The sequence below is a fragment of the Odontesthes bonariensis genome, chromosome 2, assembly GCF_027942865.1.
Source record: "Odontesthes bonariensis isolate fOdoBon6 chromosome 2, fOdoBon6.hap1, whole genome shotgun sequence".
NCBI classification, from domain to species: domain Eukaryota; kingdom Metazoa; phylum Chordata; class Actinopteri; order Atheriniformes; family Atherinopsidae; genus Odontesthes; species Odontesthes bonariensis.
The window spans coordinates 7296760-7324108 of NC_134507.1; the positions used below are offsets into that span (position 1 = coordinate 7296760).

The window sequence follows — 27349 nt, forward strand, 5'->3', positions numbered from 1 at the left end:
TAAATGCTGCAAAGTTGTACAGATGGACAGTGACCCATCGCCTATTGAGAAAGCAACCGAGGAATTTTTCCAAGGTGAAGAAGTTGAATATTCTGCAATGGACAAGTCAGTCATTTGATCTGAACCCAGTCCGGCTGCTTTTTACTTCCTGAGGACGAAACGAAAGGCGACAAACGGCAGCCGAACCATCACAGAAGAGGAAAGCCATTATCCTGTTGACCTCAGTAGACTCCACAGCGAATAAAGCACCAACTGAGAGGAAATTGCTTCAATTTGGTAACCAGCAGGTGAATTAGTGTATCAATAAAGAACAAGATATGATGTTTGAGTTGAATGAATCCATAGAAGTGCGCTGCTGTCGCCAAGCAACCAGAAACAAAACTTTGTATCATCTAACAGTCAGTGTTTACAAAATGCTCCTAATAAGGTTTAACGTTATTAATTGAGCAGGTTATTAATGGTTATATTAATTTGAAAAGGAAGGTTCTACATATCAAAAAGCTGTTTATCCAGTTTTGCAGCCCATGTTAATTATGCAGTATAGCAGTAGCTCGATTATGTCTCGATAAACAGCTAAAATAACAAAGATTCTTTCACTTTTAAAGCACTTGCAGACCTGCCTGTGGGATGTTGCAAAAAGGGCCATTCCGCATGATAGATCATTTAAGTTTTGGTACATTAAGTGTAATTAATATGCTGTCCCATCTGGCACATGAGCTCATTCTTCAATAGCTGCTTAAACGTGGTTTACATTTCGCCTGAGTTCTTATCCCACAGAACAAAAATGTGTTATTCAGCACACGACAAGCATCAGCGTGTTCCATTATCCAGCTTGAGCAATTAAAAATTAGACAAGAAATCCAAAAGCTGGAGGGGCTCGCCCTCAAAGTAAGTTAGGTGTTTTAAAGTTTCTTGGCCGCAGCAGCCAGTTCAAAGAGAACAAGACGAAGTTAAGAAACAAAAAGCTGATAATGCGAAAATGATTCCGAGCTGCTGTGATGGACCCCAAAGGACAGCTGGGATAGGCTCCAGCCCTCCAGAATAAATGGATGGGTGGATTCCCAGCTGAATTTATTGTGAACTTTGACTCTGTTGTTAGGTCTGTTGTCATGATAAGTGGGCTGGTATGTATTTGATGAAAAAAACCCCGACATGGTTTATGTACTGTTCTCCCACTCTAAGCTACAACATTTAAAATTTTAGTTGTTATCATTTAGCAATATTACCTTTATTCAACTAGGATCTGTGAGATCTCTTTTTGCACGAGTATCTGAGCCAAGAGAGCAGCTTCAGTTCAACACACAAACAGACATTTAAATAATTTATTTATCTACATAAATAAATGCACAAGTGTCATGCAAAGTTTACATAAGATTAAATGTGAAGTGAGAATGCACTAATGAGTCCTTAAACCATCATTATATAAACATCACAGTCAGAAAAGATAAGATGAATCAGACCAGATTAAAACATGTACGTCCTAAAACTTCTAAATTACGCAAAATTGCTTTGAATCCATAACGGCGAGCTTTAAGCGTTTTTGAAGCTGAATAATTACAAAGGGTTGCAGTATAATGAATATAGAGGCAGCAGACTGAGACTAACCTCGTAAGTAAGAAAATATCAACGACTGAGATGGTTTTTGGTGGGTGATCCTCTGGCCTGATAAATTAAAACAAAGCAAACACAGTGGAAGTAAAAACTGCTAAACACGGTGAACAACACTGCACATCCTCTACACATCGTGGTGATTAACAGTGTCTTCAATCAGAGGCTTCTTCAGGTCCGTAGCAATTAGGACACATACAGGAGGTCCCTCCTTCCCACAGCGTTTCTTCTCATTATCATCTATCCATTTTTTTTTTTTTAAGTTTGCAACAATGTAATTTTTCTTAGGGGTTAATAAAGTATTATTAAAGCAGTTTAATTGAATTGAATATAACTGAAACGAGTTGCCACTTGCTTAGATAAAGTCTACATGCCCTAACTTCCAACATGACTGTGCACTCTGTTCATTTTCCCACTTCAGGACATGACATTCACCTGTACCCTCTTCATGCCCTTTGATGAGTTTGAGAAGATCACCACAGGAGATGAAGTCATTGAGTTTTTCCAGAAATACTTCCCCGACGCCATCCCACTAATCGGAGTGTAAGTGACCTTCCCGCTCCCCACCCCCACGACTCTCCCGCCGCTCATCTCTGCCTTTATCTCGTCATTCAGCCTGCAAATGCATCCTCAGAAACACCTTCAGTTCCCATCGCCCTGTAGACTCCGGCCACATCCAAAGTCATGATCTGTGAAGTGTGAAATTGCCGACCGAGACTCACATGGACTCCATGTGAGGTGAATCATATGTTGTGGGTGACGGAGAGAGATGGGGGAGGCGCGTTAGGTGCAGAGATGCTCGAGGCTTTTATTCACTCACCTCCCTGAGCTGACTTTATCCAGACTGTTCAAGCATAAACAGCTGATTGCCTGCTTTCGTTACCTTTTTTTTTTTATCTATATAAACAAAGGGCCGATAGAGCAAGGCTGTTTCAGAAGACTCTGATATGGGAGCTGCTTCTGTTGTGAGCAGAAAACAGAATCTGTTGTTTAGAAAACGCCCTCAGATTGGATCATTTGCTCAAACTAAGTTTGGAAATGGTCTTGTTTCTATTTGTGCTTTGCAGAGATGCTCTCAAGAGAGATTACTTCCAACTGCCTGCGCAGGCCATGGTGTCTGTTAAGTGCTCCCCGTATCATATCGGTGACAAATGTGTTCTCATGGGAGATGCAGCCCACGCTGTGGTGCCTTTCTATGGGCAGGGAATGAACGCTGTAAGTAACGCTAAATGGAGGAGAAGAAAAGGCACAAGTGAATTGCACGAAGACTCACTCACTCATTCATTCATGCTTTGCAGGGCTTTGAGGATTGCATTGTCTTTGACGAAATAATGGAACAGTTCAATGAGGATTTCAGTAAGTGCCTTTAAGTGGATAAAAAGAGAAAAGGCAAAGCAGAGAATAAGCTGACGACACATAAGAAAATCTATCTCTCGCCCTTTGTTTTACCTCCCCAGGTGCCGTACTGTCAGAGTACACCAGGGTGCGGGTTCCAGACGACCACGCAATTGCAGACCTGGCCATGTACAACTACATCGAAGTAATTTATATTTCTTTTACATGTCTAATACACATTTTGAATGCATATCTTCTTGCAGCTGTCACAGCAGGCGCATTCACACCACTTTAGATCTTTTGGTTAGAAAAATGTGTGGAATTTGCATGTTCTCCTCGTGCATTTGTGGGTTCTCTCTGGGCAATCCGGTTTCCTCCCACCGTCCAACAGCACACATACATTGGGGGTTGTAAACCATTGTGAAATACATGTACCTGCACAATTTTGATTTCTTTCCCATCTTTTGCCAAGAATTGGTGTTAGACATTTCTCTTAATTGATCCTTTACATGTAAAGACGTTGCACCTAAACTGAATACATTTGGCAATGAAAGCAAGGGCAAAGATTTTTTTTTTTCGGAAAGTAAAAGTGAGAGATCGGTTGGTTAAGAAGAGAAAAGGAAATCTGTTTTATTTGGTGTCTGACGTTCTGAATCACCAACAGAATAAAAACTTCTGAGTGGTAAAAAGTGACCGAAACAATGACCCCAAATTCAGAGCAAGCCAGCCGTGCGTGGGCAAAGTAAGACCACAGTGTTCCTCACACAGCTCAAAAAGAACAGCTACGTTAAACCCAAAGCCCTCCATAACCGCTGTGATCATCTTTCCCCAGAAAATTAGAGTGATTGCAAAGATCACTTCTTAAAGTCGCATTAGCAAGATTATCAATCAGTGCCAGAGCAGCAATCCCTACGAGTGGTTGCTATGCGCCTCTGTAGTATTTATAGCTCCCATCATTAGTAAGGCCACACCATTAGATCCAACAATAGGAAACGAAATCAGAAAGAATTCACCATCACACTGAGAAACACGGAGAGAATTTTGTGTGTACTCGTTGTTTATGCATCTAACACCTGGTGTTTTGATGTTTTCTGGTGCACAAAGCTGTTAGCTTTTGGATGGAGTCGACAGCTTTAATTCAGCAGCTACAGCCAAAAAGAATGGCAAACTGTCAGAAATTGAAAATACATAAACAGAGCACCTTGACACATTTGACGTCCAACTGGCTTTATTTAGTCTTCTGCTCATTAAAAGTCATTCAATCCAGCGATTCTTCATTGTCCTTACAGATCTTAAAACTGATTCAAGACTTTGTACCAGCTTAGTACTCAACTATCCCGGCTGTTCAATCAAACTTTAGACCAAGTTTGATGTTGCACCTTTCATGCAGGTTTAAGGTGCCGCGCAAATGGCCGATAAGCAGAATAGAAGACAATCAAGCGTAAACAGAGAGATGAAAATTAGATTAAGAAACTAGAAAAATAGAGTTAAATGGCAAAACAAAAAAAAGAAAAAGGACATTTATATTTAAAAAGTTTTAATTGAAAAAACCTCCCAAGAAACCCAATCAAACACCAGTGTAAAGAGGGTTTACGTTGAAAGATTTCAACACGACATGATGTTGGACAGATGGTTCACCTCGTTACCTTTATTTGTTATTTTACTCTGTAGATGCGCGCGCATGTCAACTCCAAATGGTTCCTTTTCAGAAAGTACGTTGATGACATCCTCCACGTCCTCATGCCAAAGACAATAATTCCACTCTACACAATGGTAAGTATGTCACCGACAGAGATTGACCGCAGTCGCGTCCCTTTGTCGACTCCTCCAAAAAAAAATCAGTCTTGTTTTTCGTTCCTCCGCTGTCTCCAGGTGACTTTCACCAGGACCAGATACCATGAAGCTGTGGAGCGCTGGCATTGGCAAGACAAAGTAAAAGTTCTCTTTATGTCCTTTCATTTCTTTCTTCCTTCTTACTCTTTACTTCTTGGGGGACTTTTCATACCCAGTGTAACACTCTCTTTCAGAAACACCTCATTTAGTCAGCTCTGCAGCGTGGAGAGACGTCTCTAATCTCTCAAAGGAGACTGCGGAGAAGCCAGTTAGTCCTTGGCCTGTGTTGATGACTTCTGCTCTAACGGTCGAAGAGACAGCAGAGATTTTCACTGCTTCCCTTGTAAATTGCTGAAAACCCAAAGGGATGTATGGGCAAAGGGTGAAATTAACTTTACGGAGAAAGGAAAATCACTGTATGAGGCTGCATAGACTGTCGAACGGCATCATGAGGATACAGTGGAGTGTGATCCTGAAATGGAAAAAAACGGAGCTCTGAGGAGAGGCAGGCAGACAGTCAGTGGGGTTACATGGCACTGAAAGGATCGGATAATTGGCTAAATTACAATAAGAATGAGTTGAGCAAGGGTAATTATCCTTGGATATACGGCGGTGAATGAATCGAATCAAACTCAGGCATTCGAGAAAATGGCGAATGAAGAGCAAGATGAAACTACGTCCCTCTACATTTCGTTTGTGATGAGCTGCTTATTGCACAAACGCGATGCACAACGGCGCATTCTCCATCGCGTTGTTCGTTTCTTTCTAACGGCGACAACAATTGTAATATCGTCTCTCCCGACTTCCGGTTCACGACCGCGGGAAAAAATCTCGAGCATGTGCAGAACGCAAAGTCTAATTCACCGCGTGCTTCACCCGTCTGCAAACACGTTTAATTGGACTTTCAACCGAATTATCTCGGGGTCTTAATCCGATCCAATTTCTTGTCAGATTAAGGTGTCTACATGCACTTAATAACTCAATCTTATTGTAATTTAGCCAATTATCCAATCCTTTCAGTGCCATGTGACCCCACTCTGTGTCTTTACTGAGTGTAGTGCAATTAAAAAAAAAAAAAAAAAGGGGAAAAATAAACTTATGTCCTGCCAAAACCAAATCAAATCTACAGCTCTGTAAAAGAGACTTTTTCTATGGAATAACTTAGTTGTATCTGAACTGTTTTACTGTATTACTTAAATGATTTTTTTTCACGTTGGACTCTTTGGAAAACTATCCAGTCTTAATTATTCATTAGCTGATTATAAGTTTGCAAATATCCCTATTTGTGAAGGGAGCCATCAGGCCCACAGCGCTTGGGTAGCTTCTGGACCCCAGAGGCAGTTACCAGGTAGTCGCAGAAGCAAAAACGTGCCTGTTGGAGGAGTTTGAGGCTGTGTAAAATGATTTTTCGGTTGGGCTCAGAGGGATTCTGGTAAACCATCAAAAGGTCAGGCGGGGGGAAGCAGTGTTTCATAACTGACCGCAACTGGGGATATAGTCTGGCAATGGAAAGAGTAGCTTCAGGATCTTCTAAACCAATTGATATTCCGTCTACAATGGAAGCGGAGGAAGAGAAGTTTGGCGGGGACTCATTAATTCCCGGGGCTGAAGCTGCTGAGGTAGTGAAACAATTTAAAGAGTTCCTTAAGGTCCTGGATGCTGTTGGACTGTCGTGGTTGGCGCCCCTTGACTGCGCCTAGAAATTCCGCCCATAAAGTTAATGAACAGAATCTGTAACAAAGGGCAGACCTGGGCGAATCCAACTCATTCTGGAAACGAGTCTTACTTGCCGTTGGCAATGCAAATGAAGCTCTCACTCTGCTTGCACAGGGACTGCATGGCTGTTAAAGAAAGTGAAATCAGGCATCATATTTCAGAACAGCACCATGTTTTTTTGCAAAAGCAGATGATAATTTCCTCAAAATGCTATTTATATACTGAGCCTGTAATGGTGGTGAGGGGCAAGTGGCAAGCAAGTGTGTGCACAAAGCTCCCAAAACTGAATCGGTTGTTTATTTTTTTCCTTTCTGCACAGGTGATAAACCGTGGCCTGCTGTTCAGTGGTGCAGTAGCTGTTTTGGGAGGCTCCTACCTGCTCATTAAAAATCCTCCAGATATCAGCGAGCTCGTCATCCCTGCTGAGAAAATGTGGAACAGGATTTTGGCTCTAAAGACCCCCTGAGCTCTGGCACCATCGTGGATCTGACAGACAGGTGCAGTGAATGGAGCGATCGACGGGGGAATGAACCGAGGGGCGTCCCGATTTAATTAAGACTTTGATTAGGTCATCTAGTTCACAATGAAAGCTCTGTCAGGCACATTTCCATCCTGTATTAATGGGCTCACTTAACTCATAGAAGTGGTCGTGATTAACAAGATTTTCCAACATTTAATCAGTGATGAAGCAATAATTGTTAGTCTCAGGGAGCCCACCGGGGGAAACTTGCAGCCTTTTGATTAGATTGCAACAAAGCCTACAGGATCATGCTTTCAGACAGGATCATGCTTTCAGACAGGATCGAAGATGCACGTGTGAGTTTGTGTAGCTCTTTTTACACGTGCAAATAAATGTTACTTCTCCTAAAGGTTGCTGTTGGATTTTTTTCTTTGGCTTCAAACAACATTCGTTAGGGTCTTTATTTTTCCTAATGAAGCTGCTGTAATTTGGATTGGGATGTGGCGGGGCAACATTTTTGCAAGAAAAATAAAATATACATATATATATATATATATATGTGTATATGTATATTTTATGTGTATATATATTAGGGCTGGGCAATGATTACATTTTTTTAATCGTAATTAATCACATGATTTCCCTGATTAATCATGATTAATCGCATTTGTACGCAAAATCCAAAAATTTATTCAAAAGTAGTGTATAGCATTTAGTTTTATTTTAAATGTGCTGCCATATGAATGAAAGTGCCATAACATTTGTTGTGCAAACACACTTTTAACATCAGCATCTTTCTGTAGTTTTTATGTAGAAGCCTCGCTCCACTGTCTGTTTCCTTGAATGACTTGCTGCTATCAGTTGTGTGTTTTGCCTTTAAGTGATATTTTAGACTGGAACTACTCTGCTGAGAAGACAATTCAACTTGGCAGTGTTTACAGATGACTTTAAAATGAAAATGGCCAGGTAATAATTCCGTACCCTTCTCCATGTTTGGTGGATCCGCCGATTACTTTCATTTCCGGTTCTGCAGCAGACTTTTACAAAATAAAAGCCTGTGAGCAACATACCTTTACAATAATAAAACCTGCGTTAATGCGCGATAAAAATATCGGCGTTAAATAATTGAGTTAACTCGCCCAGCCCTAATAAATAAATAAATAAATATATATTTATGTATGTACATATACATCAAGGCACATTTCTTTTTGATTTCAGTGAGGCGTTTGTACATCTTACTAGCTATTCATTGTTCATTGTCTGTTGGCTACAGTGTTAGATTTGTGCAAAGATCTACCTTTTGAACATAATCTGCAAATTGTGCACTTCAGGGGAATAAAAAAAAAAAAAAAAAATTCAAAACAGGGGTTATCCAACTACGAACTCAGATGGAACAGACCATCGTTCCCTTCCGGTCCATCCATTTTCAGCAGTGGTGGGGAGGTTGCTAGTGCCTATCACAGGTGTCATTGGGCGAGAGGTAGAGTACACAGCCAGCCCATCACAGGGCCCTTCCAGCCCATCATTGGCTTTTAGTCTCATCAGAAATACCAGTTTTATAAACATAAAAATGTATCTTTTATCAACATTCAAGTTGATTAATTTTCATCGTGTCTTATTCCTCATGAGATATAGATACAGCATTTCTGTATTTGTGTTTAAAGTGCCAGAGTTTGTAACTTTTACTGATCTATATCGGGTCAAAAAGCCACCAGTGACAGAGCAGGGGAACGCCAGGGGCCGGCCGCATTTCAGCAGGGGCCAGTGCTCCTCTGGTCCTGCCCATCTAGTTGGGAATGATGTAAATGTGCTTTGTGGTGATGTTAACAAGTGAAGAACGAGAAACCTGGACTTCCTTTGGTGTGGCTCTGTAACTGCAGACCTTTTACTTCCATGAAAAAATATCCAATACATCAACAGAAAGGAAATTGAAATCTCAAAAAGTATAACGTCCTTTCTTAAACGAGCTATGTATACGTGCGATCTTTTGACGTCCTCACAGATGGATAGAACTAGATTAAGTTTTTCCTTAATTTCCAGTCTTTATGGTAAGAAAACTGTCTCCTTACTGTGGTGCTGGCCTGCCATAATGTTCAACTAAACAGTGAAAAAACGAAGAGGCTCACATTCACAGTGAAAAGGGTTTTTATTAGCTTCATCACTTTTAGATTCATCACATCTATTCTTAGCTGACAGCCCAGAAGGTTATAAATGGAGTGGCTCACTCAGGTTTACGGACTCCCCATTCTCATCTCCTCTTACCTAATTACACTCCCGTAGTGTTTCGTACATATAATTCCATCAAATGTCATTTCACAGTGACTACTCTCGGCACACTGGATGCTGAAATGAGATGAGACAAGGTGCACAAACCAGGTAGCTAAAAATACGATCTCTTTATGGAATCCATACACAGTAATGTCATGTTCTATGGCTAAAAAGCTAAGGCTTTACACACTTGCAGTTGGGTACCAACCAAAAAAAACCAACCAAAAAAAACCCAAAAAACATTCTGCTATCACATGTTTATCCAAAGTCAGGTAAATAACTGGCCTGTAAATACTCAACACAGTCCTGCAGTTGTAACATGTACTGCATGGCAGAGAGAGACATACAACTAGTTGTTAACTACATCATTAAGTATTAAATGTCACCACAGCTGATGTTTGGTGAGGGTGCAACACTTTCATACCACCCAAACGGTTTAGCTGAGAACTTGGGTGGAAAGTTGGGTATATACACTCAGTTGTAAAAAGTCTGGAACTGCGTATAGACACAGAAGCATCCAGGGAGGTCAGACAGGATTATTTTGGCTTGGAATTGCATGTTAGGTCATAAGGCATACTGAGTGGTGGGGGGGTGACAAGTCCAGTTCTTGTGGTTCACAATGGCCTGACTTGAATGACGTTACCCTGCAAAGAATCTCCGTCTTTGGAGGAGACGTCGAAGCGCTGGAAGTCGTCGCCGGTGATGATGAAGACGATGGAGGAGGAGTTGAAGGTGACCCTCTTCTTGGGTCGCTCCCTGGTGCCGCACGCACTGGACATGACGATCGGTCGGATGGGGCGCTCGACCGGAGCCAGGGGTCGCTCTTTGAGGCTGCGCTGCAGCCAAGAGAGCCTCGAACAGAGCAGCTGCAGGAAACAGCGCCGGAACTGGGGGAGGACGAGGGGGAGAGGGAAGAGAAAAGAGGATGAGGTTTAACACGGGGATGAAATAGCACCCCATTTCTTGCTCTCTCACAGGGCCGGTTTTTGCTTTGGGCAATGTGGGCGACCGCCCAGGGCCCACATATGTGAGGGCGCATGTGAAAAATGTAAAACGAAATAAATTTAAAAATCTGTGCAGTCATCTACATGAATTTGTTTACGTCACGTGACTCCGGTTGATTGACGGGTGAACGGACGGTGTTAATGGGAAAAGCAAAGGTAATAATGTCGAGTCATCATGGATCATCATCATGGTAAAAGACCAAAGAAGCCATCAGGTGCCCAGTTTAGAAAGAGAAGAAAAGAAGAAGAGGAGAAACGGGCAAAAGATACAAGTATGCAGAAATCTATAAGTGACATGAGTGACGTAGGCTATAGGCTATCTGTTAGCCTCTTGCTAACATGTTGCTATTAGCCAGGACTATTTTAGTTTTAGTTTTGCTGAACTAGAATTAGAATTGAGGCATCATGTCATGCAATTAATTTCACCCATTGGCAACCTAGTCTAGTTTGTGTTTGCAACACAAGTTCAAATTCACACAGAAGTCCTGACTGGATTTTTTTTTTATTGTTATGAGCTATATGCAAAATCAAATAACTTAAATAACTTCTAATATACATTGACATGGCATTTTGTAAGCTACATGTGGTATCTTTTTGTACCTTTTTGTATTTAAGATCATATATAATAAAATAATACAAATAATATAATATGCTGTTATGTTGGTGGCGGGGCAAGTATTTTTTTTTTGGGGGGGGGGCGACAAGGGATGGTTTGCCGCACAATAACACAAAATATCCTCCTGTGACAGCTCCGCTTCCACAAGCATTATAATTACACTGTGTACATAGTGGGGCTTGGATCATTGAAAACTTGCATACATATTCTCGAAATTGTATTTGTGTGAAAAACTGAAGCAAAATAAATGGTGAACCTTTAACCCAACACTAAATACCAACAGAAAGTCGGTAATTACAATAGCAGGCTTGAGAGGTAGGCTACATATTATTCACAAGTATTTTAGATTACATACAATTGACAACTCCTCCCAATAGAAAAAAAATCACAAAGCTCTTTGATTACAAACCTTTCTGCTCATGAAGACATAGATGAGGGGGTTGTATGCTGTGCTGGACTTGGCAAAGAACGAGGGGATGATGGCCACTGTGGGGGAGACCATGCTCTTCCTGCCGAAGGCCTCCATCATGGACACGATCGCGTAGGGCGTCCAGCACACCAGGAAGCAGGATATCATCAGGAGAAACATTGCGGCCACCTTCTTCTCATAGCGTAAGATCTTGATGATCTGGACCGTCTGGAGGTCTTGGATGGAGCGCAGCTAAAAGAAATGGGAGAGAGTGAGCTGGCTAGAGGTTTGCTGGACCTCATCAATGTTAGCGGTCAGCCGACCTGGGCAGCACTTTGGTTGCCAACAGTGAGAGAAAAGAAAAAGTTTCTCATAACATGCACTGAAGCCTAAATTCTTGGCGAAGGTTGAAAAAGATTTCCCTTTTTCTCAGAAGGCTGAACTAATGTTGTAAGATGTTTTTTCACGCTGAGGGCATGTCAGTGTGTTTCTGTGATCTTGGTCATGTGGTGAGCCAAAATGTGGCTCGTTTGTGTGCGTTCGACCGGTGTTATGCTGAGAAGTGCGTCCCCATTGGCGGGAGTGCGCGCAAGCCGTCTCAGGTGTGGATTATTACATTTATCCAATAAAGTTACAGTCTCAGTTCTTCATGTAGATGAATAATACATGTACTCTTATTATAACCCGACAATTGTACAGTTTAGAGCATCTCTTTCACCAATTATCCTATTATTATACAAATATTCCAAAGGACCATGACTAACACTTTTGTAGATAGATAGATAGATAGATAGATAGATAGATAGATAGATACTTTATTGATCCCAAAGGAAATTCAAGCATCCAGTAGCAAGACATAATGAGCAATACAAATGTTTATACAATTATAAACACTTTAAAAACAATCTAAGAATTTTAAAAAAAAAAAGTTAGCCCTAAAGACTGTTGGAGACATTTTCTATGAATCTTTACTCAGTATAGACCAGGTGAAATAATATAAAACTGAACCTAAAACTATGAAATTTAATTATTTTAATTTTAGAGACAATTTTGGACCTGTTGAAATTCGCATCTGTTAAATCAATCAGATAAACAAATGTATGATGTAGTTATATCATTCCATTCCAGATTCTATTTAAAGCGTGACCAGCAGGGGATGCATATTTTGGCAATGCATGCATCCCCTGCTGGCCCCTGCATTTCTCGGCAGAAGGCACAGAATCGGATAAATCTTTGAATAACTGACCATCTACCGTTACCGGCCAGTCGGCTGAAAGCCGTTCAATTCTGGTCTCTCGAAGTGCGTGATGCCAAGGTGCCGACTGTCCGTGTGGTGTGGTTTGTTCATGTTTTAATCCCCCCCCAAAAAAAGTGTTTGTCAAAAACGACAGGATGCATTTGTCCGTAACCCTCTTTAAAGCCGATCTAGTTTATCAGACTTGACGATGTCTCTTCTGTTTGTGCCTGTTATTGAGGATAAGGCTGGTGAAGATAAGATAATGATCATGAGATAAGATAACTAATTACAGGCCCATTGCTTGAGACAGCGACCTGCCAAAGGAATAGGTAAACAGCTGCAGATAACCATCGGTTTTTGTTCGTTTTATTGAAAGTTATGCTTCACAGACGGGTCCCTGAATATATCTCTGGTCTGCCAAAAAAGACCATGCAAATGAAGCGGGGCGATAGTGTTTCAGTCCCATTTGAGGCACAGCAATGGTGTCAGACTGGAATGTTTTTTTTAATTCTTCACAGGGGCAAGCTGTAGCAAAGTTAAAAGCTTTTCAAACTGGGCGCACGGTTAGTAATTTACCAGTTTCCCATCATATCATGTATGCAGATGATGTTGTGTTCTTTAGTCCAAGTAGCGCTGACTTAAAGCAGCTCCTTGTAGATTGCTCGCTGTTTTGGAGCGGAACGTGCACATTTAAGAGTGTTACAGTCTGTAGATAAAAGAAGACAAATGCCCTAAAGTTCAGTAGCTTTAATTTGACTGATAATCCTAATGTCAGTTATAAGGTCAAACATCTCAGACAACTAATCCCAGAATCAGTGACAGATGATGAAGATATTTATGAGCAATGATCTGTGCATGAGAAAATACTCCCAAGCAAGTTTGGTGCACTTAGCAATGGAGTAAAGCTCCCTTTATTGAAGCCATACTGAACACCACTCTATACTGCACATATATACGAAACTTCTGGAAAAGCTAACCTTCAGAGTTTACCTTGCTTTGTGTTGCCGGCCATTACAGAACACATTTAGAAGAGACAAGAAACCAACTTTTTGTTCGGCCTGGAGAGTGAAGGGTTTGAGACAACGTTCTTTTCTCTCAGCACGTCTGAAAGGCATCGGTGCAGATATCTTCACAGCATATCTATGAGACCTGGCAATGGGCTACAGTTAGAGACTGAAGCAGATCAATCCCTGAGAATGCCAAACTGAAAGCTACTGCCTCTCTTATTGCAAAGAAATCTTTATTTAAAAAAAAAAGGCTGCACAGAGGCACGAGGTCCACTTTCAAATGCCACACAGTGTTGCTTTAAATCTAAAATAAAAGAAGCTTCGGTGGAAGGAAGAATCATTAAGAACCTGTCGTTTCTATAATCTCCTATTTTGGCGTGGGTTTGCACCAGCCCCATGGGATTAACCTTCTCCGGTGTGTGTGGAGTGAGTGGTCCGCATCACATGATCGGCCTCTAACGCTGAGACTGACCCCGCTTAATGACTGTCATTATTAAGATCATGATTAGATGGGCTCCCGGTCCATCTTTGAGTCGATTTGGTGCCGTATATGTGCAACTTTCCTTTCCCCTCGTGAGACGGGGTCAACACATCTTGGTAATAATAACTCACAGCTCCTGTAAACAACATGGTAATAGCCCAGCGATGGACTGAGTGACACTGCAAATTAGATGTGCCCTTCAGCTAAAGTGATGAGATGATAAACGATCTATTTCCCAGACGCCCTTTTCTTATTTGTGAATTTTCAAGGCCTGTTTTTTAATTTATGGTCTCTTCCTTATGAAACCCCACTCTTATTTCCATTTCAACGGTCCGTTGCCCTCCAGGGCTTCAGATATCTGTGATGAGATTTTTCCGGCTCTGGGAAAGCTGCCCAGCTAATCTTGTGTGAGACCAAAAAGAGTTACTCCTCTTTGAAGATCTTCCCAAAATGCTGCGGTGTGTGTGAGGAGTCCTCCCAGCCAGGCCTCCGCTGCGTTCAGGGACTTTTCCGCTGCTCGAGATCGGCGCTCCGAGGAAGCGGCAGCTCACACTTCCAGCAGGGTTGTGAATATTTAAGGAGAGAAACTCTGATGCAGACACACATGTGGGTCATCTGATGTGAATTGAGTTTCTGTTTCATTCGCACATTTGCTTTCACACGCGTTCCCGTTCAACAACTTCCGCTTCCCTATTCTCTGAAGAGCTTCTCAAGTGTTTTTTTTTTTGTGAAAGTAATTAACCTGAACACAATGTTAAATTCTTTACCCTTCTAACACGGTCTTTTGTCGCCAACAATTTCCGGCCCCGCTTAGAGCACGAGAAAGAAGAGAGGACACAGAGGAAAATATTGATGATAAATCCTGGAATTGCAACGCTCGGCCTGTTAAGGTCAAGGACTGTTTAGCATGAAAATGAAAGTCTGCAAGGTTCTGCAGCGGAGAGATTTCGGCTGAAAAGAAATAATGTGATGAGTGTCTTAAGAATTTGGAGCTACTTTGGAGCTTAAAGAGGTTTCAACTGAAAAAAAAAAGAGGTTATGAACATCCTCTTTCAGTACATAGAAAAAAAATGTCCTCACTGGGTCTTAAAATATGGGACATAAAACTTCAGATGAACTACAATTACAAACACATCACACCGTGTCTTAGTTAGAAAAACTAAGCTAAAGTGTGGAAACACTATGCACTAAAACACCAAACTCAGCAGCAATAACTCTAAGTCATTATTTTCTGTATGTTTACAGTCTCTCACGTCATTGTGGAGGAATTTTGGTCCCCACTTTTTTTTTTCTTCTTTTTTTTTAACAATGCTACTTCAGATTATTGAGGTCTGCCGACGTTCAGCTCTCACGGTGAGATCTGAACTTTGACTGGATCACTGCAACAGCTTGATTTACAGCTTTAGCAGCAGGGCAGGTTTGATTTGATTCATGGCCGACTGAGTGACTGCAAGGTGCCCAGGAGCTGTGGCAGCCTGTCCACACAAGCCACACCCGTTCCGCCATTTTTTTCAAATTGTACTATCGACCTTGGGGTGAAATTCCTGGGATGTCCACTCCTGGATGGTTGGCAACTGTCTTGAATATTTTCCATACGTGAATAATAATCTTTCCCACCGTAGAATGATGGACTCCAAATAGTTTGGAAATGACTTTATTGATGGGCGGCAACAGCTGCTTCTCCAAGATCCTTGCTGATGTCTTTCCTCCTTTGCACTTTGTTGGCACAGACTAGAAAACTGCCAAAGGCCTCTGCTCTTACAGAGAAGCGCACATTAACTGATGATTAGTTAAAGTGCATCTGATTAACCCCACCTGGCTGCTACTAAAATATGCATGTTCTCAAACTAATACCAACTACAAACTATGAGCAAATTCCCAGGGACCTGATTCCCCTTGTTCTTTGAAAAATGTACGGCTCTCTAACAATGACTCAGTGCATCTTCAAACTCACTTCGCAATATTGATAAATAGGCCTCTTCATGGCCACTTTTCGATGACACTTAAAAAAATGCAACTTCAACAGAATAGTTACAGAACATAACTACAATCAAACTTCACATTCCGTCTATATACTCCAGCCCACAGTGCTGTGCAGTCTGCGTCTGAAATCACTGGAGGTTGAGCGTGTGGGGGGGGGGGATTAATGGCCACCCAACGGCTGTCGCAGCTTCAGTGCAGGTCTCCTGAGGCGCACGGTATCTGCAGACGCATGTGCCTCTCTGTGTTGCCCCCGGTCCACCTCAGCAGTCTGTTGTCTGCAGTTCTCCATCTGTCAGGCGATGCTGCGCACTGGATGACATCACTCCAGCGGCTTCTCCCAGGTCTCAACGGATTTAACGCTGGGGAGCCCATGGAGGCTGCATGTGCGATGTGCCTGTGCCTCCTCTGTCTTCCGGCTGCCTGACCTCATCACGGTGCTGTAGGTTCACCCTCGCTGTTCGTCGCACAGGTACCCCCCCACCCTCCACTCTACTGGAACCGTGGGGATTTTTGGAGCCTCAGTGTGCCATCACAGACACTAGTGAGAGGACACACCCGAATCATCTTAAACCACAAAATTTAATTCCAAAGAATCTATTTATTGCTCATCGCTTGGAAGCAGTAAGGGTGAACTTAGTTTTTCCTCGCACTGCTGCTGACATCCTACGTGTTTCACCTGAGGTTGCAATCGCTCCATTCTAAAAACAAACAGGGACTACATGATTTTTCTTTATTATACCCTTTTACATAACCCATAAAAAAAAAAAACACGATATTTTTTAATTTTTTCAGTCAAAACCTAACCTTATCCTCATTCATCATCTCACCTGTCATTTGCGATCATGGAAGACACAGTAAGTAGACTAGCCCGTAATGAAGTTCAATAGTCTAGATAAATAAGCGTGGGGACGAGCCTACCTTGTATCGCGCGTGCACAATCGGTGATTGACAGGCAGCAGAGCCCAGCTCGTAAACCTGATTGGTTACCTTTTACCGGTCCGGTCTGCAATTTTGTAAACAAACCTGCTGGCTTTGGAGGGACCTAGCGGGACATATAGGGGACCTAGAGAACTCTTTTTTTTTTGTATTGGGGTATTTAATGTACTACTTTCAGAATCCCCGGACAGTTCCAGGCATTATGCTTGAAAATGAGTTGCAGACTGCAGCTTTAATGAAAGAAACTAAAGTGAGTCCAAATGTTCTTTCAGTGTGCCGTTTGTGATGAACTGACTGTAAAATGAGTTAAAATTGAAGTCGTGAAAATTAAATAAAAATCGCACAGACCTGATAGCATTTCAGACGTGACTCTCATTTTGAGTTTTGCCACTGAAGACGGGCAGTGAGAGCAGTGACCACAGGTCTGAAGCGGTTCTTTCAGTGCTCTGTGTGATGACCTGACCTGGAAGTGAGTTGAAGTGGAAGTCCTGAAACAGATCATTGCCAGGTCATGTGTACGAACCGGGGCGCTCCAGAGGAACCTTTTTCCACTAATGCGTCTCCCTACTTAAAAATGAAGGAGCACCGGCGCAGAGCTGAGAAGCATCTGTTAAAAAGCTCACCCGACGCGACACGTTTCACGTCTAATTTTCCTTTGAAAAATGTATTACTGATCAATGCTTGTCATGTCATGTTACGTCGTAGTGGACTGTCCATTCATCACATTTATCAGGTGTACAATACAGATGGAAAAACATCTTTTTTTCAAGTGAAGCTTTGAATCTGAGGAAGTGTGGAAGGTTTTCTTTGCTGTAGTCTGTGTTTCAGAGGCATAAAAAATATTTCCCTTTGTTGAAAGGTCTCGACCTCTCGCCAGTTCAGCACCTGGGCTTCTTCTACAATGAAGCCATGCTGATGTAATAAATGAGGTAAGCAGTTTAGCGCCGTCCAACTGAAATATGCAAGGCCTTCCCTAAAAACAGGCACAGTCTGGTTGGGAGCATTTGTTGCTCTGTAACCTGTGCATGCTTTTCAGCATCGATAGTGCCTTTCCAGATTCCAAAAAAAATTATCTCAGATTTCAATCCCATTTTCAGATTTTTCAGTCCGTTTTGAATGAGATTCGGCAGCGTTTCTTTAGCTTCTTCTCTGCACGACAGAGCTTTAACCTGCAGTTGTAGACAGTGTAGTTAACTATGATCACAGTGATTTCCGGAAGTGTTCCTAAGCCCGCGGCGTGATTTCCACGCCTTTCTCAACACAGTCCTGCCTGTAGGCAAGAAATGGCTCCAGATTCTCTGAATCCTTTGATGATATTATGTACCGTAGATGCTGGAATATTCAAAGTCCTCGCAACTTTACACCGAGGAGATGTGCTTCTGAAATCCCAATTTATCGATGCAGTTTTTTGCATTTTCAGTTCTGAGAGACTCTGCATCTCTTAGGTGCTCTTTTTTATACACAATCAATATTACTGATCTCTTACAGATTAAAAGAAATAAGTAGCAAAATGTTCCCTCAAGCTGTTTTTTTTTTAAAGTATCCCCTCCAGCCTTTTGTTGCCACCACAACATCTCATTATTAGACATGTTGCTGCCTTTAAATTCACGAAACAGCAATATTTCTCACTTACAACATTTGAATGTGAACAAAATATTTGCTTATGACATTTGTAAGTCACTGCGTTCTGTCTTTATTTACATTTTTACACAACAGCCCAGCTGGTGACAGATGGCGACCAATTAATTATGTTCTGCATTGTGACAATGAAAGGAACTCCAAGTCGACTCTCAGCCAGTCTTATTTGTTAGTTTGTGCACGGATTCCTGCTCCATCCAAGAATGGTGATATACAAGGGTGAGTTTTACAGGAAAAAATTAAGGGCACACTTTCAGGAGTCTAGTTTCATGACTACCACTGGAAGGTGTACGCCCAGCGGAGGTGTCAGGGCACAGAAGAATTCTATTGTTGATTTGAACTTCGACTCACGTTGAAAGTCCCGTCTGCTGGATTAAGTACTTAATATTTTCATAATAGCGGATTTTTTTTTGTCTGAAGCGGATGAAACATCAGTAATACCACTCTCATTTACAACAATAATGGGAAGCAGATCCGTTGGGGCTTGTTTACAAGGTAGTTGTCAGAGTTGGGGAGGTTCAGCAGTCCATTCACATGTTCATGTTCTTTATTCGGTTTGTTGTTAGAACTTATTAATGGTTTATTCAACAGGATTACATAACAGAAGAAAAAAACAAAAAACATTTGCAGGCCTTACCATTCTTACTGTGTAGAGGATGTTCCCATAGCAGTAGATCATGACACCAACTGGCACGAAGAAACATCCCAGGAGGAAGAAGAGAATGAAGGAGGCGTCGTTTGGGTCTTTGGACGCCCAGTCCAGCGAGCAGCCCAGCTGGTGGATCTCCAGAGTGTAGCGGTTCCACCCAAGCAGAGGAGCCCCCGTCCAGGCCAACGAGTACAGCCAAATGTGGGCGATTGCCCGCCACGCCCACGCGAAGTCCACCACCTGGGCATGGACCACCCGGATGTAGCGCTCATAAGCCAGGGCAGCCAAAGTCATGATGGAAACGATGCCTGGCAGGGGAGAGCGGCAGAGACAAACACACTGAGTAATGCAGAGTGCTCACTGAAGGATCTGGGTCATTGGCTACTCAGCGTCTCTTTGGACTCAGTTTAATCATACACCGTGTAAACACAATCCGGAACATCACATTCAATCGTTTCAGTCCGAGGCCTTGAAAACTCAAGAGAAAGTGACTCTCCACTCCCCCACACACACACCTCTAAGACCTGCATCTGCGCTATGCCGTCTGATTCTTCCACACAAAGTGATGTGGAGAGCTTGCTTCCATCGGTAGCTCTTATATTCGTGGTGTGCATCCTTTTTATGTGCAATCTAAATCAGAAAGAGCACATCTGCAGCACGCAAGCTGTGCGGTACAGTATTTAAAAGTGATCCTGCGTCTTTGTAATCAGGACACGTCACAATAAACACATAAATCTATATAATTAACCTCTTAAAGCTATACATGGATATATCAGAGTTGAAAAGGCTGTTCTCGAAGCAAAAGCTTGCAGATTTGCAAGTCCTCTCATCCAGCCATGCCACCGGGGCCACATGAACGACCTTGGATTCTCGCATGTAAGAATGGAACTCGGAGGATGTGAGGATATTTAGCAGGGGCGCTGCATTGTCAGTAAACAAGGAGGAGAGGGGCAGGCGTTATCTGCCAGGTTTGCTCTGATCATCTGAGCGTGGGCTGCAGCAGCAGGGCATCCTTTCTGTTCCCCTCAATGCAATAAAATACAAAAGTAGAAGACTTTGATGTGCACTCCAACTTTGCAAGGCTTTGGATGTGCAACTCTCGTGTGGCATATTTGCATATTCGCTGCAGTGCTCCTCGCTGACAATGTCAGCTACAGGAGGACAACTGTCCACTGCTTCTTTGCGTTTAGTCTGATGATGAAGCCGTCAAAGGCTCCGGGGCTCGTTCTAACGAGCTCGTTATCGCACATCAAATCTGCAGTGGTGGCACCTACAGAATGACCCCCCCCCCCCCCCCCCCCTTGTGAGTGACATGTCACAGCAGCACAGGCACAGCTGAGGTGACAAAAGACACCTCAGCGTGACGCAGTGGCTTGCAGAATCTGTGTGCATGCTGAACATAAATAATACATACTGTAGTGTTTGACAAGAACAGAAAAAAAGAAGAGACAACAATTAAAAGGCATATAGGTTGTGAGATTTTCACAGCACCTCGGAGACTAGATGGTCAGCATGCTGCCTCTATTCAAACGCCACGGAAGGTTAATTGTGCAAAAAAAAAGAAGCTTTTAAAACATGCCTAACTTTTATCAGCATGTATTATACATGAAAAAAAAATATGTAGAAGTTATCTTCATTGTGTATGAGCGCATTTCTGACCTGAAATGAAGAAAGGCTGCATTTGTCATATTCATATAGGTCTACGTTTACATAATGTGGGAAAATACTAATTGAGCTAAAGAGAGGTCAACAATTTTAGTCATTTAACAATTTAAAAAACAAAACAAAACAGCAATTACCACTAAGGATTCAGCTTAAAACAGGCTTGTTTGACACCCAGCCCAACATACACGCTTGCCGGACACAAATTGTTTTCTCGGGATTTTTTCTTTCTCTCACCAAACAGGCTGTTGCTGAAGCCGTCCCAGACGCACGTCGTCTCGCTCCATATCCACCTGCCTTTGACGCACGAAGCGAAGGTAAAGTTTATACCGATGACAGAAACCAGAAAATCACTCAAACTTATGTTGACCAGCAGCAAATTAGTTGGCGTCCGGAGCCTCTTGAATTTACAGTAGAGCACAATGACAGCCACGTTATTGCAAAAGCCCAAAACTCCAATAGTCCCGATGGTGAAAGCGAGAAGTTTGTAGGTCCCAGCTGCAAAAATGTATTGCTCCGTACTTCTCTCGGCTCTGGTTTCGTTGACAGGATTCATTGCGCGGGTGCAAACTTGGTTCCCAGCATTGTGAGGCGCGCGCGACTGGAGTATGATAGAATGTGGGCTCCATCTGAACCACAAGACCCCCCCCCCTCCTCACCGCGCGCCGCTAATTCAAACCAACACCGAGGCTGCCGCTTGAAGAAAGTGGGTCAATTAAAAGCGTCAAGTGAGGCAGAAAGCTACTGTCGGACTTCCGCTGTCCCCCTTCAAAGTAAAATGTATTGGGAGCTATACGTTTATCGGCGAGTGTGGTTTACAATGGTTTACAAATCCCAGAACGGTTTAGCCCCAAAATACATCTTATGTTCAGAGAATATAAAGCCAGCAGAGCTCTTAGATCCAAGGACTCAGGTCAGCTGGTCCAGTCCAGAGTCCAGACTAAACATGGAGAAGCAGCATTTAGCTGTTATGCTGCAAACAAGTGGAACAAACTGCCAGTGGAGATTAAACTTTCACCAAATGGAGACATTTTTAAATCCAGGTTAAAGACATTTCTGTTCTCATGTGTCTATGCATGAAATCTGCACGATATCTTCGAATTTATCTGGACTGTTGTTTTTAAATTAAATTATTTTATTTGTTTCTCTTTATATTCTTTTATGTATTTTAATGCTTCTTACACTCCCTGCTGCGGTGCTTTTATTTTATGTTAAGCACTTTGAATTGTTTGTACATGAAATGAATGCCTTGTTTCTGTTTACCTTTGGGTAAACGTTAGGCTCCCAAATGCAGCGTGACAGTCAGGCCCGCCGCTCCGCATATGCAGAGTACGCAGAGCGCGTAGGGCCCCAAGTACCTGGCGGGGCCCCCCAAAATTAAGGTTGTAAAAAAAATGTCATGATAGTTATTATATTATTACATGAAAGAAATTATATAAATTAGTTATGAACAGGCCCAGCGTTTTTCTTAATTCTGTGCCCTATTACTCGATTCGGGCAAATTAGATGTGTTTACCTTATCTATACCCCCCCCCCCCACCCCACCCCTTCCTGAAATGGTACAGTCTTCAAAGTTACCGCATCGGAGGTGGTGGAGCATCCTCCTACCTGACGTTTTCCGAGTTATGCCCGTTAACAGTGAAGAAGATTTAGAATGTCAAGTAAAGGGCCACATGATTCTGGCGCTGACAAAAGAAAGAAAAGAAAACGGAGAGATGACGCTCGTGCATCCCTTGCTGGTAAGTTCGTGTTTTTGGTGTAATTGTTTTGCTAACCCAACGTTCAGTGATATTGCTGCCAGCTAACGTCAGCTAACGTCAGCAACCTAGGCTTGGTTAGCGATTGGATTTGACGAAAAGTTTGGAGTTATGAACAAAATCTACGAATGCTGGCGACCGTGTGTAGAGTTTGTGTAAAGTACAGCACTGTCACACGCTGAGTGGCGTAGCAGGCCGCCAACAGGTGTGACGGGAATGATTGACATCTACCCATCATTCCCCTAAAAAGCGAGAAAAGTTAACAAGACAAACTCCGTAATGGCATCATAAAGAAGTTATATTAGTGGCGCGGAAAAACGGAGGAAGAAAAACGGCCTGAGGACAAAGGCATGTGTTGGGTGATATTGGCTGGATAGCTGGAGGTGGGACGTTTTTTGTGTTTATTTGTCCTGCTAGCTAGTCTCGGATAAATGTTGTGTAGCTGGCTGGGATTTGTTCGTTATAAACTCGGCTTCAGTGTTTGCCTCATGAAAGTTTGCTTATATAAGATGAGTATGTCACACGTGAATGAACAGTCTGTCCTGCCATGGGAATGACTGACTGACTCCAGACCCGTTTATTCAGATTCTAGCAGGGAGGGAGGCATGTTGTTGTCCTGCTCTGTCATTGTTCAGTGGAAGTTGTCTCTCAGGTATTTGACACGATTTTGGCATTACTTAGGATTCATTTACTAAGTTTGCTGTGTTATTTATAGGCCTCTAATTAGAAGTGTTCTACTGTTAGTTTTTTAAGTGAAATACAAATATTAGGCATCCTGTTAATTATTTTAGAATATTGTGGCATTGGATCATTATTCTTAGTTTTATTACTTTAACTAGTACAATGTGTAGATAAATGCAGAAACTTCTTAAAAGTGACAACTTCCAAAACTCTTTTGTTCCTTTGGCCATCAGGATGTACAACAGCTTTAAGTGATGGCGCTTCTGTATTTCCCTGGTCACTTTATATTTCACTTTGGTCTTATTTCACTGGTCACTTTAGATTTTTAAACAGTTTTTTTTAAATAGTTTTTTAAATTCTTAGATTGTTTTTAAAGTGTTTATAATTGTATAAACATTTTTTATTGCTTTATGTCTGCTACTGGATGCTTGAATTTCCTTCGGGATCAATAAAGTATCTATCTACTTTGTAATTGGGTACAATCTTTAAAGGGACGCAGTACATTACAGTTTAATATTTTTAAAAAACTCAAAATATTTGATTTATTGTTTTCTTTGTATTATATATTCTTATTAGTTTAACTTGCCTGAGTGGTTCAACTTAAGATGTTTAATTTAAACTCTAGCCTGTTTTGCTCATGAAGTGTAATAGATATTAGTGTTCCATCTAAATGGTTAGGAATCTCTTCATTGTAGTTTGACAAACTAGGGGCCCCCAAACAGCATCTTGCTTAGGGCCCCCACAAAGCTAGAAACGGCCCTGAGCGCGGCCGTCACCGGACCTTCCCGCAGAACACGCCTCCGTAATGGCGCCCTTTTACTTTGAAATAAAAATGTCGCGGTGATATCCGGCATTTGTGGGAGTATTTGTGAGTGAAACAGTAATGAGGCTTGAGACGAGTTAATTTAGTAAGCGGTATTGCTTTAAGCGCAAACATTCTAGCTTCCTCTTTCTTTTTTTTCTCATTACAAAAATGATCACAGCCTACAAAATGCGCTTTCAAGCTTTTAATCACGTATCCCACGTCAACCAAGCACACTCAGAATCCCATTAGCGTTTTTATTCTTTGGAAATCACTTAAGAGGCAGAGCGTTTCCAACATGTTTGATTGGATCAAACATGCAGCCCAGGTGCCTGCTTGTTTCCTACACTGTGGTCTGTGTGTCTGCTTCTCTGTGGAAGAGTCTACCAATGAAACTTGACCTTTGTTTTTCCTTCTTTTTTTTTGTATCACCTTATTACATATTTTCACTTGGATGACATCTCTGTGAGAAAGCCTGCCAGAGATCTGGTGACATCCCAACTTCTCACACCTACACTTTTTTGTGTGTGTGTGTGTGTGTGTGTGTGCTGCTGTTGCCGGGCTATTCCTCCTGCGATGTGGCATTTCCAGTCGCTCTTCCTTCAGTGTTGTCTCGCGTCATCTGGAGAGACAAATGTCAGTGCTTTGAAATGCTCCATTCTCCCCCCATTTTTTCATAGCCCACAGGTTCATTCAAAGCCAATCTCTCTCTCTATCTCTCTCTCTCTCTTTCTCTCTCTCTCTCTCTCTCTCTCTCTCTCTTTCTCGGATAACACAATAACACAATCGAAAAGAAGGCGCATGGCACACAGAGTCTAGGAATGTTTTAATTATCACCCACCCACTGACTCACTCGTGCGCCCCTCATTCATTGTCGAAAGGTTTTTCATTCAAGGCTAAGATGAAGCCTTACTGTATGCTTCTCGCGGTATAATCAGTTTTTTTTTCTGCTGTAGTCTGACCCTTTGTAGATGTGAGATGTAAGCCCAGTTTCTCACCAAGGACAATGCAACAGGGCACTGTTAAATACTGGATTCAATAGTATATATCCCTGAAACATTTATTACAAGGTTGCCTACGAATAACACTGACTTCTCTCTGGAAGCACTGCAGGGAAACAGTGATCCACAGATGGGCATTGCTCACGCCGGCAACAGTAAAAGAAAAAGAAAGAAGGAGAAAAAGCCAATTAAGCATCATCCAGATATCTTATAAGGAAGAAAGTCTTCAAGTCCAGGTTCTCTTCTGTTCCATTGCTTTTGTCGATCAATTGATCTCCTTTGGAATTCAATGAAAGTTGTTTTTATTTATCTATTTTCTCAATCCTTAATGCATTTTGTCTCTGGTCAGAGCTTCTCCAATCAGGTCAGGTGCCCCACCAAAGCTTTCCTTGCTTTTCCTATCTATCCATCTTTATTTGACTCTCTTGGCCTGTGAACATTCCAGATTTGACTGAGGCTTCCCGTCCTTAGCAGTGCCGATCTGCATGCGTGCACATCCACTGCAGAGCCCTCCCCTGAGATGCAATTATTGTAGTACACAGTCACCGTACCGGGAGTCGCTTCTATGATTTTTTACGTGGCTCTTCGCTTTCGCAAATTTCAGCACCTCAGGCACGACAAAACTCTGTTCTGCTGTCTCTGCCATCACACATCTCATCATCGGTATTCGTATACACTTCCTGATACTCTCCAATCAGGCGGCTGTGGTTCACTGAGTAAATGCCATCCTGTCTCCTGTGAACGAGCTGACGTGAAGCTCCAGAGAAAGGGTGGAATTAAACCTCTGCCAGGGCCTTCAGTTATGACAGCCGCATGACCGTGCAGCTGCAGGCGATAATATCGGTGGGGATTTGCTGACTTCTCCGTGTTTGAATTCTGGTGGGAAAGCAGTTCAAGTCAAAACATATATTCTCTGGTGTGAATTAAAAACGACAATTCTTGATCTGAAGTGGACGAATAAAAGTCCCGTACAAGCGAGAGCAAGAACAAGAGAGTGAATCATTTCTGAGCTGTCACCGTGATCAGAGCAGCTGTTCAGACTCGCACTTGCCGGGAAGGGAAATAGGCTCATTTCCTTTCTTGCCAAGAATTGAAATAGAAAATCAATATCATTCTCATGTGCGTACAATGTGTAATCCAATTCAGGGTTGTGGGGGGACTGCAGCCTAGAACCCACAAGCTGCTATTGGGCGAAAGATGGCATGCAGCCTGGATGGGTCGCCAGAAACCCGTTTGCTGGGAGGCGACAGTGCTAACCGCCACCACCACTAAACAAACAAACAAAAACAAAATTAAAGCTGCAAGCAGCCTTGAGCGGGACCGAGCCTGTGCGCACGTCGGGGGCAGGCGCGTTCAGGCTGGGTCCAGCATTCGGCACATTGAATTTGGGACAGATTGGATAATGTATGTGGGAGTAATAAGCGCCTTCATTTTTTGTGGCGAGTGATGGCGAGTCATCGAACTTTGAGGCATCACTATAGCCACGCCCTTTGAGGTTTGAAAAAGTTTTCCCTCCCCCATGTCTTAAGACTAACCTGGCCAAGTTTGAAGTCTGTAGCATTAAATCTGTGGGACAAGTTCGATCATATGCAAGGCATGGAATCGGTCAAAAATGGCACCAAAACACACCTTCCATCCAAAATGGCCGCCTTCCTGTGGACGTGGGACCATTGCGGCATGAGACTTTTTTTTGCGTCTGGGCATAATGAATGAGTGTACCGAATTTCAATGCCCAAGTGAAACTAAGCCCAATGCGGGGACCATTTTTAAGTATCGTAGGGGGCGCTACAGAGTCAATGAGCAACTCCCAAAAAAAAAAGTCTTTTGCAAAAAATAAGAATAACTCCTACAGATACAATAGGGTCCTTGCAGTTTCACTGCTCGGTCCCTAATAACTATGAACTGCATAACCAGCGCTTTGTTGATAAATGTCCAGGTAGAAAGATTGTTAAAAAAAGACACAAAGAGTAGAACGTCGGGAGGCATTTCAGTTCAGCTTGCAAAGTCGACTAAAAACTCGCCAATGCAGGAAACAGAAAATGTTGCAAAAATGGTCTCCCAGGATACATCACAAAGCAGTCGCAAAAACTGCAAAAAAGTTTAGATGTGAGTTTTGACGGAGCGTAGAGCTGCCGAGTGGCCGTTCCATTCTGTGGTGTGGCATTTCAATAATGTGAGCCAGTTCAAAAAGGACCACAGGAAATCATGTCAATGTGTGAAAAAGGACAGAGTATTTTTCTAATGTGACACAGGCTGCTAGCACAAA

General features: G+C 42.4%; 2 protein-coding genes across 2 annotated transcripts in view; one reads left to right on the forward strand and one right to left on the reverse strand.

The window, feature by feature from the left end:
- kmo (kynurenine 3-monooxygenase) overlaps window positions 1-7306 on the forward strand; it is a 21064-nt gene extending 13758 nt beyond the window's left edge. Inside the window, exons 9-15 of the mRNA XM_075474911.1 lie at window positions 2030-2151; window positions 2676-2823; window positions 2907-2964; window positions 3066-3148; window positions 4615-4716; window positions 4816-4875; window positions 6812-7306. Coding sequence (XP_075331026.1) covers window positions 2030-2151; window positions 2676-2823; window positions 2907-2964; window positions 3066-3148; window positions 4615-4716; window positions 4816-4875; window positions 6812-6958 — 720 coding nt within the window. The 3' untranslated portion in view covers window positions 6959-7306. The remainder of the gene's footprint in view (window positions 1-2029; window positions 2152-2675; window positions 2824-2906; window positions 2965-3065; window positions 3149-4614; window positions 4717-4815; window positions 4876-6811) is intronic.
- Window positions 7307-9064: 1758 nt separating this feature from the next.
- opn3 (opsin 3) lies at window positions 9065-21466 on the reverse strand. Its single transcript, XM_075483635.1, has 4 exons — window positions 21080-21466; window positions 19169-19488; window positions 11250-11501; window positions 9065-10107 (listed from the first exon to the last, which is right to left on the reverse strand). Exons 1-4 carry the CDS (start codon window positions 21396-21398, stop codon window positions 9835-9837), a joined length of 1164 nt encoding a protein of 387 aa, XP_075339750.1. The 5' UTR covers window positions 21399-21466; the 3' UTR covers window positions 9065-9834.
- Window positions 21467-27349: the final 5883 nt, after the last annotated feature.